A 17,761-nucleotide genomic window follows, 5' to 3' on the forward strand; every position below is an offset into this window, starting at 1 on the left:
ATTGAAGCAATTTGTCTCTGAACTTTTAACAAAAGTGTTTTTGCAACTGACAAAAAGCGGCGTTTGATTTTTATCAGAAGCATCAATGGACTGCAGAAATGTTTTTTTAACCGAAGTGGGAGAATTCTTTTTGAAATGACCAACATTTATGAGATCTGTGCTTTTGAACTTTAGAACAAATGCTTCATGTTTCATGCTGTCTTTAACTTTCTTCCCTTTTCTCTGTCTTTCTATCTGTACAGGAGTAGCCCTCATGCCTTGGAACATGGAGCACTTGCTCAACATTTGAACCCTGTACCCTCGGAATCGGTCATTGACCTGAAGCCTGAACCCGATGATTTTATCGATGATTTTGACTCTGTGAACAAGCTACAACAGATGGACCGGCCAGTGGTCACAGCAGTGCCTGTGCAGACGCTCTCCTCTCCAACTCTGCTGAGTCCTAGCAGCATGTGCATGGCTACTGGCACCGCAAGAGCTGTACCATCAGAAGGAATGAAAGACTCTGTGAGCCATTTTTCAAAAATTCCTCAAACCTGGAAGGTAGGATGAAGATTTTTGCAAATAGATTTTGCTGGGAATCGGGAGCAAAAACTCTGTTCCGATCCGGCTTGCTAATTTTGGCCAAAAAAAATACCGTGTCCCAGATCCAGTCAGACCTCTTATATGTTTGCAAAGGTTTTATACATGTTTAATTGCTTCTTTTTTTTTTCTTTTTTTTTTTTACGTGGCCAAGGTAATACGTTTGTGAATTACGTACAACATGCTGTGTTTTGATTAAACCCATCTGCTGTCACCACGGTGAAGTTCATGACGAAAAGAGATTACTGTCGACTCGATGACGACATGAAAGTGTTGATAAGACTTGTCATCTCTGCAGGCCTTTTGCTTGATATTGTTATGCCTCCACAGACCAAGTAGTCAGAGGCATTGTGTTTTCGGGTTATCCGTTCGTCCGTCCATCCGTGAGAGGTTTTTATTACCGCGATAACTTGAGAACGGCTGAAGGGATCTAAGTCAAACTTGGTGCAGGTATGTGTAATGAGGTAAAGATTACCCGTTTCGATTTTGGGGTCAAGAGGTCAAAAGTCAGAGGTCTTGTTCGGTGAAAATCCTGCTACCGTGATAATTTGTGAACCAGTGGTGGGATTTTGACCAAATTTTGTACAAGTATGTATTATGATGCAAAGATGAACTGATTTGATTTTGGGGTCAATAGGTCAAAGATCACAGTCCGTAATAGGTTTGTAACTTTAGAACAGCTTAAGGGATCTAAGTCAAACTTGGTACAGATATGTATCATGAGGTAAAGATGAACTGATTAGATTTCACTATCAAAGGTCAGAGGTCATGTCAGGTAAAAATGTGATACTTGAGAACAACTGGAGAGATTTATATCAAACATGGTACAAGTATTATTATTGTCGTGCAACCGCCGAAATTAATATCTGGCGGTCGCGGATGCCAATCGCGAAGGCTTTAACTTCCGAGGCGAAAACTCAATGGCGGATTCCAAAACCAAAAGCAACCCCAAGCGCGTGTGATGGAGGGGAGCGACGAGAGCCCTGCAGCCTTATCTATTAAAAGCAACCAGGAAACTGCGTTCAGGTATTTGTACAAGAAAATAATACAAGGATTTATTCAATAAAGGCAGGGACAGGAAAATACGCGCCAATAATAAAATAAGGTAGCTAAATTGGGATCCCACACACACAACAGATTTCAAACATGAGACGAGGGAGATGAATACGAAAATAAAAACGTCCGTTATGTAATTGGGTACACGGAGCTCGGTCTTAGCTGTCGTGTCGTCTTCAATTCCCGGCCTGGAAGAACCCACCGTCCGCCTCGCACGCCCCGCCAGGCCCGAGCCAACGCCCTCGCCGCTGCACACGAGGTCCGTGCACCAAGCTCCAACACACCACAAGGTCCCACAGCAGGACAGCGAGCTCCACTTGGGCTAAACCTCAGCCCAACTCGGGTTGGGATCTCTGAACTGCGCTACCAGGAATCCAGCTGCTTGGGATCAACTACTGAACTGCGCAATGGCGTTCGGCAACTGCTCGGGCTCAACTCTCGAACTGCGAACTGCGAACTGCCAACTCCGCTTGGGCTCTCTGCGCTCAACTGAACCACACTCTGCACAACTCCACACACCGAGTCTCAACTCTCCTCTCTTCTCGACTGTCTCAAAAATGGCGTCCGGCCCCCGTTAATATATCCGGCCGATGACGTCAGCTTTGGCGCGCTGCCAACCAATCAGAGCCTCCACCGACTCGCCTCTGTCCACGCCCACTGCGTCACTCTCACTCCCGTCCCCTACTCCGTGGTCATAGCACGTGCTATGCGAGGTGGATAGGCCTCTCGGAGGTGTAAATGGTGGCGGCCATTATCGGGGGTGTCCTGGCCTGATTTCTTCCGAGGTCATTTCAGGGGGGAGGGCGTCATTTAGAGTTGTACTAAAGGTCCTAACTAATGTCTATGTGGTGTGCAGTGCCAAAAGGGACAAAGGTTTGGCTAACCAGGTGAGACATACAAGGGCTCTACTCATTAATCCCTACACTACTTAACACACGAATCTCATGGTAGATTCACAATTATACATCTTACCCGACAAAACGCCTACACATGAAGAACTTATTACAGGTAGTGTTCCTTACCGCGACATCTCGAAGCATGGTACCTACTCAGATCTATTCTGCTCTATGTATCACTACCCAAATTCATAACATTATTATTAGAATGATGTAATGATGTGGGCGGAGGCATATCGGTCGATGTCGTGACGTCGAAGAGTGCCGTTGTAGTTTTTCAATTATTCTAATGAAGCATGACTCACATTGACTAATCAAATCCATACGCTATCTATGCTTAGCCACGCCATGAGACCCGTGCTCACGGCTAACACAGAGCTAGACAAGTAACAGTTACAGTACTTTATTATGGTAACGTTTTACTTTGAAACTCACAATGAGAAACAACATGACCATTCCAAGCACATCGGATTCATATACAGTACTTAGGCACATTTCCCCCGCACGCACTTGCAAAATTTTGCATTTATTTCATTTCATGTGACAGGAAAAAATATGCAAGTTCTGTTCCGAGTTGACAGCCAATTTTGACTCGGACTCGGCTCAGTAGCGCAACTCGCCGAGTTTGAGTTAGGGCTCTCAGTTCAGGTACAGCTCTAGCAAAAATAGTGTTTTAGCGTGTGTCATCCTTCATATTTATTGATGGCTTAATTCTGTTCTCTCAAAATACAGGACTCAAAATGACGTATGAATATTAACAAGGTCTTTCATGCATGTGTCATGTGGGCATTTTCAGTAACTTGTTTCTTTTTGCCAGACACTTTTAACATGTCGTTGCTCACACAAAATCTGCAATTAAAATTGTCTTTTCAACAAAATTTTCAGCATTTAGATGAAACAGTGCAATTTCGGATTGGTTAACCATTATTTTTCTGTTCCTGAACGCATATCAGACTCATTGAAAAATAGGAAAAAAATATATATATAACCACCTTTAGAGGCCATTTTTCCCCGCAAAGCGGGGGTTGGCCTTTTTCGGGAACCGTGGTTGTTGTTGTTTTTCGGTCCCCTTTTTGAAGCAATGTTTTACGGCCGGATGCCCTTCCTGACGCCAACCCTTTTTGCCGCCTTTAACGACAAACAGGGAATTACCAGTGAGCTGGTACTCAATTAGCCGACCTCGGAAGGATGACAGGCTGAGTCAACCCAATATCCATGGATATCATTGAAAAATAGGAAATACGATAAATTTCCGTGGATGGAGAAGTGTTGAGGTCGTACATTTCCTTTTAATACCAGCGAGTGGAGGCAGTGGATATAACACAATACACACACACACACACACACTTCTCCTTCTACTTTTACCAATAGATGCAAAAATCTCATATAATTTATCTTGAGGCCCTAGAACCAAACAAAAAAAAATGTATATAATGCTTCCTATTGTTGTTAAGGTATTAAGGTATGGCTTTCCCATCAGTGTTAAGAAGCACCCAAACCATATAAGTTGTCTCCCTCTGGGAAATATGTCTGAATGTTGGAGATGATGGCATTGTCTTTCCAATTGCAGACTTAAATTAAATAAATCACCAAGCCTGCGATTTTCACGTGTAGGCTTCCCCAGATCTGTGCCTCGACACAATCCTGTCTCTGAGCTTTGCAGGCAGTTCCTTCGACCTCATGGCTTGGTTTTTGCTCTGATATGCATTGTCAACTGTGAGACCTTATATAGACAGGTGTGTGCCTTTCCAAATCATGTCCAATCAATTGAATTTACCACAGGTGGACTCCAATCAAGGTGTAGAAACATCGCAAAGATGATCAAGAGAAATGGGAGGCACCTGAGCTAAATTTCAAGTGTCATAGCAAAGGGTATGACGACTTATGTCAATGTGATATTTCAGTTTTTTCTTTTTTAATAAATATGCAAAACTTGTCTCTCCGAAAAGACCGACTGGAAAACCCTCCCATCCACTTTCTGAATAATCCTCTCCAAGAAGTTCTGTCACTCAAGCTTTTGGGTCTCACTATCTGCCATGATCTTTCCTGGGAAAACCACATTTCAAATCTGGCCTCCAAAGCCAGTCGCCGACTGGGCATCCTCTGTCGTGCGAAGTCCTTCCTTGGCACACCTGAGCTCCTCACCACATACAAGGCTTTCATCCGCAGCTCAATGGAATACTGCTCTCCCCTCTGGGCTGGTGCTCCAGCCTCACACCTAGCTCGTCTTCACGCTGTTGAAACCAAAGCATTCAGAATCATTGGAATCTCCCGCGATGAAGCTAACTCCAAGGGCCTCTCACTCACTCACCGCAGGCAGGTTGGTGGTCTTTCCGTCTTCTACCGACTCCTCTCTGGCCTTGCCCCCCCAGCTCTCTCTGGGCTCTGTCCCGCAAATATTCCTACAGGTCGCACAAGATCTGCCTGCAACCCTCTTATGGTTAAACTGCCAAAATCAAGACTCTCTGCTCACCTTCACTCCTTCATTCCTCGTTTCTCCCACCTCTGGAACAAACTCCCTCACTCTCTTCAATCCCACTCCACCCTTCAGGTCTTTAAAACAGCTGTTCACCACCATCTCTTATCTTCCCCCATCCAAAACCTTGATCTTTTCTACCCCCGCTAATTTCACCCCAATTCCACTTTTTTGAAATACCAACTTCTGTCCTGGAAGTCCTTGGTGTCCTTGTGTTTTATACTTCTCCCACCCCCCCCCCCCCTTCCCACGCCTCCTCCCCCCTTCCCACGCCTCCTCCCCCCAAGCCCTCTCCCTCCCACACATCTCCCTGCTCTTAAATGTTGTGTGCTCTCAAGTGTTTGTGTGCTTCCCCATCTCTTGTCTTCCGCTCCCTCTTTTTATATATTTTGTTTGTCCGGTTGATTTGTTTGTGAAGTAAATGTCAGCTCTTTCACGAGCCTCGATTCAGTATACAAAAAAAAAAAAAAAAAACTTTCTAAAGTCCTGTTTTCTCTTTGTCATTATGGGGTATTGAGTGTAGATTGATGAGGGAAAAAAATGAATTTAAACGATTTCAGCATAAGGCTGCAAAACAAAATGTGAAGAAAAGTGAAGCGGCCTGAATACTTTCTGAATGCACTGTAGTTTCGAATTGAAGCCGAAAAATACTTGGAAAGGTAACTGAGAGAAAGAGGTGTGTGCCTTTGCACAATTAAAGATTTGGAGAAACTTCTGATCAAATAACCCCAAAAGTTCACATCTTGCAGCCTGTACTGCAAATATCCCTGACGATGCGGGCCCGTGCAAGGCCTGTGTAAGGCCTGTGTACGACGCATTATATCCGACCTCCCCGATCAACATGTGAGAGGACCTTAAACTTTGTGGGATTACATTGTATTACACATGAAAGCCCACAGAATCTTGTTTCTCACAGTCTGAGAGTCCTTTAGGTGCTTTTTTGCAAACTCCAAGCGGGCTTTCATGTGTCTTTCACTGAGGAGAGGCTTTCGTCTGGCCACTCTGCCATAAAGCCCAGATCGGTGGAGTGTTGCAGTGATGGTTGTCCTTCTGGAAGTTTCTCCCATCTCCACACAGGATCTCTGGAGCTCAGCCAGAGTGACCATCGGGTTCTTGGTCACCTCTCTTACCAAGGCCCTTCTCCCCCGATTGCTCAATTTGGCCGGGCGGCCAGCTCTAGGAAGAGTCCTGGTTGTTCCAAACTTCTTCCATTTAAGAATTATGGAGGCCACTGTGCTCTTGGGAACCTTAAATGCAGCAGAATTTTTTTTGTAGTCTTCCCCAAATCTGTACCCCGACACAATCCTGTCTCTGAGCTCTGCAGGCAGTTCCTTCGACCTCATGGCTTGGTTTTTGCTCTGATATGCATTGTCAGCTGTGAGACCTTATACAGACAGGTGTGTGTCTTTCCAAATCATGTCCAATCAATTGAATTTACCACAGGTGGACTCCAATCAAGGTGTGGAAACATCTCAGATGATCAAGAGAAATGGGAGGCACCTGAGCTAAATTTCAAGTGTCATAGCAAAGGGTATGAATACTTATGTCAATGTGATATTTCAGTTAAAAAAAAAAAAAAAATTTGCAAAACTTTCTAAAATCCTGTTTTCTCTTTGTCATTATGGGGTATTGTGTAGATTGATGAAGGAAAAAAATGAATTTAAACGATTTCAGCATAAGGCTGCAACATAACAAAATGTGAAAAAAGTGAAGGGGTCTGAATACTTCCTGAATGCACTGTATTTGTGCCATTTTAAGTAACTATCTGTATCCTGTACGCACAGTATACGTTCCATGCCCTGATGACCGCAGTTGCTGCGAATGCGTTCCGTGCATTCTGGGGCAGATTACATCATTTTGAAAGTTGCGTATTGTGAGACTCTGATTCATAATAACATAGTCAAATCCGAGCCCTCCAGTACTGGAGTTGGCGAATCGAGTCTGAGTCCCCGACTTTATGGTTTATAATGACTTGTTCACAAAGTTTGGAAAATAATCGTTCAATAAACATCGAATTAAAACAAGGTTTAAAGTAAATGATAAATTATTTTCCATTGTAGGCGTGCGCAATTTGATTCATGACGACATACACCATTACATACACCATATATACATGTACGTATATACTCTACATTTGCAGCAGGCTAGTGCTCAAGCCACTGGGGCAAACTAAGTTTGCCACTGAGGTTAAAGTGAGTGTCCACTCTTCAGACAGCACACCACGTCCAAGCAGCAAACCAAGCACCCATCTTACCAACGTGGCTTTGTGTGAAAACTTTATTCAAACCATTTACATTCTTGCCAGGGGAAACCAAACCTGGCCCCTGATTGGTAACCCCATTCACGTCTCTGCCCGATAAAAAATATTTTGTAATCATTGAAATATGTTAGTTGACTTGGATTATTTAAACTTCGTCAATAATTGTAAATTATATCACAAGCCTTTTTAAAAAATTTAAAAACGTAAAAAAAATACGGTATCTTAAAAGACAACAATTTAAGTTAATAAGTTGTTAATAAGGGATAGGGCTGTACCAACTTTGCACACCTTGATTGGGCAATATTTGCCCATTCTTCTGTACAAAACAGTTCAAGCTCAGTCAAGTTGCGTGATGAATGTTGATGAATGCTGATGATTTCTGATTGGATTTCAGTAGGGGCTCTAACTGAGCCACTCAAGGAATTTATCTTTTTGTTCCTTAGCCACTCCAGTGTAGCTTTCGCTCTGTGCTTTGTGTCATTGTCTTGCTGAAAGGTGAACTTCCATCCAAATTTCAGCTTTCTTGCAGAGGGCAGCAGGTTTTCCTCGAGGATTTTTCTGTATTTTTCCCCATTCATTTTCCCTTCTATCCTGACAGTCCCTGCTGATGAGAAACATCCCCATAACATGATGCTGCCACCACCATGCTTCACAGTAGGGATGGTGTTCTTTGGCTGAAGTGCTGTGTTGGGTTTGCACCAAACATAACATTTTGCATTTCGGCCAAAAAGTTCCATCTTGGTTTTGTAAGACCACAACACTTTTTCCACATGGCTTCAGAATCTCCAGTGTTTTTTTGTTTTTGTTTTTTTTCATACCGCAAACGGGACTCAAGGTGAGCTTTTTTGAGTAATAGCTTCCTTCTTGCTACCCTACCGTACAGGCCAGACTTGTGGATTGCTTGGGATATTGTTATCACATGCACACAGTGACCAGTCTTTGCCATAAAGGCCTGTAGCTCTTTCAAAGTTGCCATTGGCCTCTTGGTGGCCTCTCTGATCAGTCTCCTCCTTGCTTGGTCATCCAGTTTAGAGGGACTGCCTGATCTAGGCAGGGTCTTGGTGGTACCATATGCCTTCCACTTCTTAATGATTGTCTTGACTGTGCTCCAAGAGATATTCAAGGCCTTTGGAATATTTTTATACCCATCTCCTGATCTGTGCCTTTCCACAACTTTATCCTGGAGATCATTTGAAAGCTCCTTGGTGCTCATGGTTGAGTCTTTGCTGTGAAATGTACTACCCAACAGAAGAAACCTACAGGAACAGCTTATTTTATTCTGACATAATCAGAATCACTGCAGTTTAACACAGGTGGAGGCCAATTAACTTGGTGTGTGATTGTGAAGGTGATTGGTTACACCTGAGCTAATTTACAATTGCTATCATTAGGGGGGATGGGCACTTATCCAACCAAGATATTCAAATTTTGTATTTTTAATTAATTTTCTGAAATTTGTAGAATTTGTTTTTCACTTGGAAGTTGTGGGTTACGATGTGTAAATAAGGGTGGAAAAAGTCTGATTTAATGCAATTTAATTCTAGGTTATATAATAATAATAATAATAATAATAATAATAATAATAATACATTTATTTTATATAGCGCTTTTCAAGAAGCCCAAAGACGCTTTGACAGAGTACAAAAAACAAGTGCAAAAAGACAAAAATAAATAGGTAAAAATCAAAGCAAAAGGAAGGAGAAGGAGGAGTGATAGTCAGGGGTTAAATGCTGTGGGTTAAATGTTAAATGCAGTGTTGAACAGGTGGGTCTTGAGTGATGTTTTGAATGTGGTGAGTGAGGAGGAGTCTCTGATGGTGTGAGGTAGTGAGTTCCAGAGGGTGGGAGCAGCGTTGGAGAAGGCCCTGTCCCCCCAGGATCTGTATTTGGTCTGGATTGGGGGTGGGGGGGCAGGAGGTTGGCGCCAGCAGAGCAGAGGTTGCGGGTGGGAGTGTGTCTGGAGAGGAGGTCAGTCAGGTAGGATGGGGCCAGGTTATGGAGGGCTTTGTAGGTCAAGAGGAGGATTTTGTACTGGATTCTCTGGGCGATGGGGAGCCAGTGAAGCTTATAAAGGACGGGGGTGATGTGGTCACGGGTCCGGGAATGGGTGAGTAGACGGGCAGCGGAGTTCTGAATGTATTGGAGTTTATTGATGATTATTGAGGGTGAGCCATAGAGGAGGCTGTTGCAGTAGTCCAGACGGGAGGTGATGAAGGCGTGGATGAGGGTTTCTGCAGCCGTGGAGGAGAGGGATGGACGGAGACGGGCGATGTTTTTCAGGTGAAAGAAGGCTGTCTTTGTGATCTGTTTAGTGTATTTGTCGAAGGAGAGGGTTTGGTCAAAGATGATGCCAAGATTCCGGATGTGAGGGGAGGTGGATACTGGGAAACCGTCAATGTTGAGGGCAAAGTTATGGATGGATTAGGTGAGCGTTTTTGGGCCAATGATGATTATTTCAGATTTATCATAGTTAAGTTTGAGGAAGTTGATTTGAAGCCAGGATTTTATTTCAGTGATGCAGTTTGTCAGGATAGAGTGGGTGGCGGTGGAGATTGACTTGGTGGAGATGAAAAGCTGGATGTCATCGGCGAAGCAGTGGAATTGGAGACCATGACGGTGGATTAAGTGACCAAGGGGGGACAGGTACAGGATGAAGAGGAGGGGGCCGAGAACTGAACCTTGGGGGACACCTTGGGGGAGGGGAGTAGTGGGGGATTTGCAGTTATTGATGGAGATGAACTGGCATCTGTCAGGGAGGTAAGATTTGATCCAAGAGAGGGCAGTGCCGGTAATGTTAAAGGTGGTTTCAAGTCAGGTGAGGAGGATGGTGTGATTGATGGTGTCAAAGGCGGCGCAGACGGCCGAGGAGGATGAGAATGTTGAGGTTGCCGGCGTCAGAGGAGAGGAGAAGGTCGTTGGTGATTTTGAGGAGAGCAGTTTCAGTACTGTGGTTGGAGCGGAATCCGGATTGGAATGTTTCATACAGGTTATTGGCAGAGAGGTGATGTTTGAGTTGAGTGGCTACAGCGCGTTCCAAAACTTTTGACAGAAAGGGTAGGTTGGAGATGGGTCTGACGTTATTTAGGGTGTCAGGGTTGAGTTCAGAATGGGGGTAACAGCAGCAATTTTGAGGGATGGTGGGACGATGCCTGTAGACAGGGAGGAGTTTATTGTTGCAGTGATAAGTGGAGAGAGAGCAGGAAGGGAGGCCTTGACAAAGCTGGAGGGGATGGGGTCAAGAGTGCAGGTGGCAGTTTTCATTCCTATGAGGAGTTCAGAGAGGTCAGTAGGGGAGACTGGGGAGAACTGAGACAGGGGTTGGCAGGATAAGGGGGGGCAGGTGGTTTGAGGGGGAGCAGGTGCGGTGGTGGTTAAGCTGTTGTAGATGTTGTCAATTTTGCTTTGGAAGAATGAAAGGAAGGAGATGCAGTTTTCTACTGTGAATGACTGGGTGGTAGTGTCCAGGGGACTGAGGAGTTTGTTTATTGTAGAGAAGAGTGCTTTTGGGTTTCTGGAGCCAGAGTGGATAATTTGAGAGTAGTATGCGGAGCGGGCGCGGGAGAGGGCATCTTTGTAGTGCTGCAGGTGGTCCTTGTAGGCTTGGGAGTGAATTGTGAGACCTGTTTTATTGCGGAGTCTTTCAAGTTGGCGAGCACGAGTTTTCATCAGGCAGAGTTCAGGGGTAAACCAAGGAGCAGAATGGGTGAAAGAAACTGTTTTGGTTTTTATAGGCGCAAGCTGGTCGAGGCAGAAGGAGAGAGTGTGGTTGTAGTAGTCAGTGAGGTCAGAAGGGGTGTGGAGGTCAACGAAGGGAGAAGTGGATATTTTTACAGAGAGGGTGGATGAGAATGAGGTAGGTGAAAGAGAGTTTAGCTTCCGGAAGTTGATAATGCGATAATGCCTTGGTGCTGGGGTGGGGATGGTGATGGTCATAGTGATGGCTAAGTGGTCAAGGAGGGTGAGGTCGGAGCTAGAGAGATGGTGCAAAATTAGTCCAGTAGAGCAGACAAGGTCGAGAATGTGACCACGGTTATGGGTAGGAAAGTTGACATGTTGAGTGAGGTTAAAGCAAGTGAGTAAATCAGTGAAGTCAGTGGTTATTGTGGAGTCAGTGGAGTCCATGTGGCTATTGAAATCACCGAGGAGGAGGATTGAGGGGGAGAAGGAACAGAGCTGGGTCAGAAAGTAAGAGAAGTCTGACAGGAATGATGGGTGTGGTTTGGGAGGGCGGTAGACGACTGCCATGACTGACTGTGTGACCAGAGAGTTTAAAAGCCAGGTGTTCAAATGATGGAGCAGATGAGATGGAGATGAGGCTGGTTTTGATGTCCTGTCGGTGAATTATGGCAATTCCACCTCCTCGGCCCTCCGAGTGTGGTTTATTGATGTATGAATATCCATTGGGTGTCGTGAGGTTGAGTGAGAAGTAGTCCAGAGGTTGTTGCCAGGTTTCAGTGAGACAGAGAAAGTCCAGTTTATTGTCCAGAATGTAGTCGTTCAGGATGTGGCTTTTGTTGTTGAGGGACCGGGTATTAAACAGAGTGAGCTTCATGTTGCTTTGTACGGTGGGGATGAACTCGGGTGATTTTGCCAGGTTTTGCAGACAGGAGGCGCGATCGTGTGCGTTGCTGTGATGACGTAGTCGATGAGTGGGAGTGCGCTGAACTGACCAGAGTACGGGAATGGAGTGACCTGTTTGTAAGTAAGCAAACTTGCGACCGGAGCCTCTATGAATGTATCTGGGTCGTCGCAGGAGTCCGTGGTATTTGATTGCAGAGATGCATGATGGGGTGGAGTGAGTGTTGAGCAGAAGAAGCCTTGCGGCGGAGTACCTTAGAGCCATGCCAGGCAGGAGCGAAGGGGACGAGGACGAGTTCACCGTTCACGAAGTCCACCGTCAAAAACACCGCTATTAGGCCTCGTGGTGTTCCAGCAGCAAACCGCCCTCGTCCACGCGCAACAGCAGCCGCAAACAAGACAGCAAAGGGTAGCAGAGGCGTAAGACGCCCCGGGAGCGGGCCTGAGGCAACGGTGGAAGAGCCGGGCAGGCAAAGCCGGGAGCAGAGCCGGGACCGAGTAGAGAGCAGACCCAACGGCCAAAAAGCCGCCACGACCACCAGAAAAGCAGACTATATACAATGACCCAGTCGGAGAAGCGGCGAACAAATAACGCCAGCGTTCTCTCGCAGACCGGACCGGAAGTCCACCCAATATATGGCAACAAAAGGTGAAAAATTTGAAAAGGGGTGTAGATATACTAAAGGCACTGTGCATATGTTTAAGTAGGTGTACACCAGATATAGATATGAGAAGTAAATTTAACAAATGTTTTGTTTTCTGTGAACAAAGCAAACAATGTCCACTGCAAAAAGTTGACAAATCAAAACTTAAGTTGAACAGCTTTTCAGACCATACATTGCAATAAATGAACCCCTGTGTCTTAATTCCTCAATAGCTTGTACTCCAACTCGGTTTTTAAGTAAATGTGGGACTTTACACAAGTTGAAATAATACGACTATGACTTGTGATTTGAGAATTGCCCTCAAACACTTAGGTTTTTCTTGAGATTTGGTTGAAGTGATTGGTTGACATCTCTGTCCAGTACCTTTGCCTCTCCTTCACTAATATTTAATGATATCAGCAAAGGTGGCCAATTTTCAAGGCTGTAGGTTTTATTTGGGCTTGTTGGACATTTTTATCTTTACTTTGCAGATTGATGTTTGTTGTAAAAAATTTATTGCTATATGTACTCTGCCGCCCCCCCCCCCCCCTCTCACATTCCGCCCCCCCCCCCTTTCCTATTTTGACTGCCTACCTTCATGTGTTTCATGGCTGTCATGTCAATTGTTTAACTTTCATGCCTTTTTGTTCAGTTATTTTGGGTCCCTCTTTGTTAGCCAGAGAAAGTTACCATTTCAGAAATGCTTTGCATTTTCTGGGTAAATGCTTATCACTTTTGTCCTTGGTGCAACCCTTTCTTACCATTCTCCCATGGTGCTTCTCGTTGTTTGAAATGCTGCACTTTGCGCCCATGTTGTTTTAACATCTCGCAGGAGCGAGGGAAGTGGATGGCATCGCAATATTTGGTCCCTTGTTTTCATTGTGATTTGATTTAAAACTCAGGAATTCCTCCTCGCATTATCGTGTCGTTCAATTGATGAATGCCATTGGTTGGCTGCTTTGTCCGATGACTTTTATGCAAAGCAAAACGCTTGTCCCATGATGGACAGAGTTTAACCAACAAAATTACGGAACATACCCTTTTGGCCTTCGACTTGAGAATCTGTTTTTGTTGTTCTTCGTGGGTTTTTTTGTTTTTTTTGTGGTTCTCAAGCTGTCACCGATTGTAGGCAGTCGCACTGTGTTGAGTCGCAAGTATGACTTGGGGTTTCTAATGTGGTATGTCAGGAGGACAACCAGCAGTGTGACATGCAGATGCTGGGCATGAGCTCGGTCGTTCGCATTGGAGTGGTGCGTGGTGAGGCTGGAGTGCAGAGACACTGGCAAGCAGAAGTGCCAGATGAGGAGGATGAAGACATTGAGGACAACAGCTTTGTGGGTGGCCTCCACAGCAGCGTGCAAGTTGCTCCCAAGCTGGAGAGGAGGTGCATAAACATGCAATAGTAATGAAGCCATACAAATACAAAGCTCCTCGAAACATTGACGTTGGGGTGGAAAGGGTGGGGGTGGGGGAGTAGGTGGTTGGTTGAAAGAGGTCACATTTTACTCCTGTCAAAACACACAGTCTGGTTTCTGTTGGGGAGATCTTTCATTTTATATATATATATATATATATATATATATATATATCGCAATATATGCATATATATATTGTTTTGTCGGGGGGGGGGGGGGGGGGTAAAGGAATAACTCGAGCTAGGTAGATCTTTATAGGTAACATGCTTCGACTGTCGAGATAGGGAATCTACCCTGTAATAAGTTCTATGTTAGTCCGGTTTGTCGGGATAAGCTGTATTGGTGTCCCCGCTACGAGGGAGCAGGGCGTGCTAAATAGTGCAGGGATTATGAATAAGATTCCTTTGTTCGTCGTCCCCTCTGTCGTCAAACTGTGTCCCTTATGGCAACGCACTCATATAAACACTTAGATAGGCCCTTAGCAAACATTAAATAATTCCCCTGCAGGATCGGAGCTGCGGTTGGATCGCTATCGGTAAGTGCTTCCGCCTCTTCCTCTTCACTTCCTCCTCCCGCGTTTTATAGCAAAATCCGTGTTTGGACGTCGCCTCCATTAAAGCCGTTTGCGTCATCCGTGAGCCCTGGTATTAACCGGAGGGTATTCGCACGGAAAAAAAATAAATATATATATATATATACATATATATTGCTGCGGATCTCCAACGTCGGCCTCCCCCTTATCAAGGGGGGATTAATCCCCTTGTCTTGATACTAGCCGACGCGATCCCGGGGCTATCACGTTCCTGCCGGTCGGTGTTAAATAGGGTTGTAAGCCGAATTAGTCTTTTTACCTAAGTACTAACACTGGCCGTGAAGCAAGGAAATAACCCCACCTGAACCACGGCGTTAGTGGACACGCCGAGCGATTAGCGAGCCGCGATTCGGGCCGTTAACAGGTACTAAACCCGATTCGAGCTGTTGTCAATCGTGCCACGCTTACCCAATTGAGAAATCATTAAGACGATCGAATTAAGAGGAAAACAGGAAGAACAGGTAATTTATTCACACTTTGTACAACTAAGAAGAGGAAGAAAAAGATGAGCAATGTACAGGGAAGAGGAAGAAGCAGATACACAGGGCAGCCTTATGCAGTTATACAGTCTTACTTATCCCTGGACACGGGCCCGTTCGCACTCAGACTCAGGCTCAGACTCAGACTCACACGGGGTTGTAGATCGTCGGGTTGAGGGTCCACCGATGGCGTCCGCAGCTCGCCCCGGTCCCCGACTCGTACCACGAAGCAGATGGTGAGGTAGACGGTAGACGGCGGGCGAGATTGCCGCGTGTTGGTAGCGCGGATCGGAAAGTTATACTGGGGGAGAGGTCGGCTGGTGAATGTACTGCGTACGTAATAGTTGTACCAGCGCCTTTATACGCGCTCCCGGTATCGCTTGGTACAATGCGCCACTTCCACAATGGTGTTACCAAAGTGCCTTTCCACGAAAGTCCTGCACGAATGCCAAGGCTTGGCTTCCCTCACGAGTCCTTCACAACGCTGCAGTCCTTCGCCACTCCTTCTCATGCGAGCGAGCTCAGTCAGTCCTTCTCCGCGTAAGTCCTCTCACCCTCTCACAATGATTGCAGTTGCGTCATTCCTTTGGTAATGCGTGCCGCTGCGTCAGTCCTTCAGAGGGCTTTGCGCTCGCGGTTATATAGCGTCGCTTCGCGAACCCTCTCGAATCTCGAGCCACACCCTGTCAGGCGATGTTGCCTCAGCCCTGATTGGTTGATGAGGTCTTACCGGCTCCGCCCTTGATGGCTGCCTGATGTGGCCACACCCCCACCCTTGCGCTCCGCCCCCTTTTCGGGCCTTACCTCGTGGCATTTGGGCTGGTTCGAGCGAAAGCCCAAGGGCAGCGAACGCTACCGGCCCAACGCGTAACAAACTGCGAGGGGCAATGGGGTGCAGACTGGATAGTGCTCAATGGAGTCGATTGGAGGGAGGCTGCAAACTGAACGGGGCCTACTCTTATTTGTTTTACACAATGCAGATGCAACTATTGGAAATGGCCTTATCCTAAACACATACGATGAAATAACTAACGTTCTAAGGTGACCTACGTGTTGCATGTGGCCTAACTATGGGGTGCAACCTTTAACCTTTAATGATGTTACCTGTGTGGGTTCTCAAAACCGCAACACTGCACCCCTCCTTTCGCCAGGCTCGGCCCCGAGCCGAACCACATACCAGTGAGGACGGCCGGCTTCAAGCAAGGTTCAGGACTACCTTTTAAATTAGTGTGACACTTAGGTGTGGTTACCCTCTACATTTAACCTAACACCCTGAGTGCGACAGTTTTAAACACTAGATATGTCCCACCTGCTGCGTTGTGTACTATCTAACTGACTCACGCCCACAATTAACCGAATTACGGAATTATTCTCAAACTATACATAAAGCCGGTGGGGAGCATGTTATTTACAAGACTACTAATTATTTACAAAACTACAACCCAGGACCTGTCTTTTGTGGGAAAAGGGAAGAATGTTTGAAAAGAGGAAACACAAATGCCATGCACTGCACCAATACACCATACACCCATATGCTCACAAATAAAAAAAATGCACAAAAAGCACCATCACCAAAAATGCACCATCATCACAATGCACCAAAACATTTCAAATTAATCAGTGATGATGTCTTGTGCTTGGCTGCTGGGCCGATGGATCTTCTTGCTTCGTGTTCTTCGGTGTGCCATCGTTAAACGTAATGTCTTCTTTCCGGGACACACCAAAGATATTAATAAAAAGTGCACAAACCGTGTCCGCTTTTTATTTTGGCCAGCAGGGCCAGCTTAGGTGGTCCGACTGCATGGCATGTGCGCCACTTAAGAACAGTGGTCCGCAGGTAAGATGCTGCTGGCAGCAATGGTCTGCTCTAGCAAAGGTGCCAGGCCACAGAACGTGTGGTCCATATGGTGTACCGGTGCAGGCAGCAGGGTGCAGCGCAAGAGTGCAGCCGCACAGCTCAGGGCACCTGCACACTCCCCTCAACAAAAGACCATGGGTCCATGAGTGGGGAGGAAGACAAAGCAGAGGTTAGCGGGGGAAAGGGCGCAAGGGTACACACAATGCAAGGTAAAGCGACATGAGGGGCGCGGGAGAGCGAGCGGAGAAAGCTCGTCCCTAGCCGTACGTGACCCCCCCATGTCAACCTACTCTACCCTTGCCCTTCCCCGTATGTACACAATTTTACAAATTCGTCTCTACCGTCTCGTCTCCTATATCTCCCCCTACACCAAATTCGTCCCCAATCCCTCCCAAGAAGGAAGGGATGGAATCACACACAATGTCACACTTACGTCGAGATGCGTCTTCCATTCCAAATCGTTGCAAAAACCTGGTGTGGACTCCTGTCACCTCGGTGAGTGGATGTGGATGGTGCGAAGAGATTTCATCCTAACTATCCTTCTAATTGACATTAACTCACTTAAACTACCCGGGGTCTTGCCCTGCCAATCCAATTGGCCATCATTACACTATGCGGTTCTAAAAACCAATTCCCATTAATCCTGTGGTGCCTCCAAAATTTGGGGTCTCACTTCCCCAATTTTTCCTACTGTGCCCTCGCATAATTTCGGGGCTGGGTCGTGTGGCTCTACCATTACGTCCTACTTACCTGCGCACCTCCGCCACTGAAGTCGCCACCCGAGCCTGCCTAGCTCCTCACAACTACCCTAAACTGGTGAAGGCCCTTCTGGTGCTCTCACCCCACTAATTCCCCCTCTGGCATTGGGCTACCCGGGTCCTCTCCTCGGATCCTCGGGCCCTGCTGAACACTACACTGATCCTAAC

The 17,761-nt window shown here is 46.1% G+C and overlaps 1 protein-coding gene across 4 annotated transcripts in view; it reads left to right on the forward strand.

Annotated features, from left to right (window-relative positions):
* Positions 1-242: 242 nt before the first annotated feature.
* Positions 243-17,761, forward strand: part of ZC3H14 (zinc finger CCCH-type containing 14) — a gene marked incomplete at its 5' end in the record, with an annotated part of 48,286 nt that continues 30,767 nt past the window's right edge. For all 4 annotated transcript variants that reach the window (XM_078769542.1, XM_078769544.1, XM_078769543.1 and 1 more), the window contains 2 exon segments: positions 243-543; positions 13,679-13,875. In XM_078769542.1, the coding sequence (XP_078625668.1) occupies positions 243-543; positions 13,679-13,875 (498 nt within the window).

Source organism: Myxine glutinosa, unplaced genomic scaffold (genome assembly GCF_964187855.1).
Source record: "Myxine glutinosa unplaced genomic scaffold, kmMyxGlut1.1 SCAFFOLD_2962, whole genome shotgun sequence".
NCBI lineage: Eukaryota > Metazoa > Chordata > Myxini > Myxiniformes > Myxinidae > Myxine > Myxine glutinosa.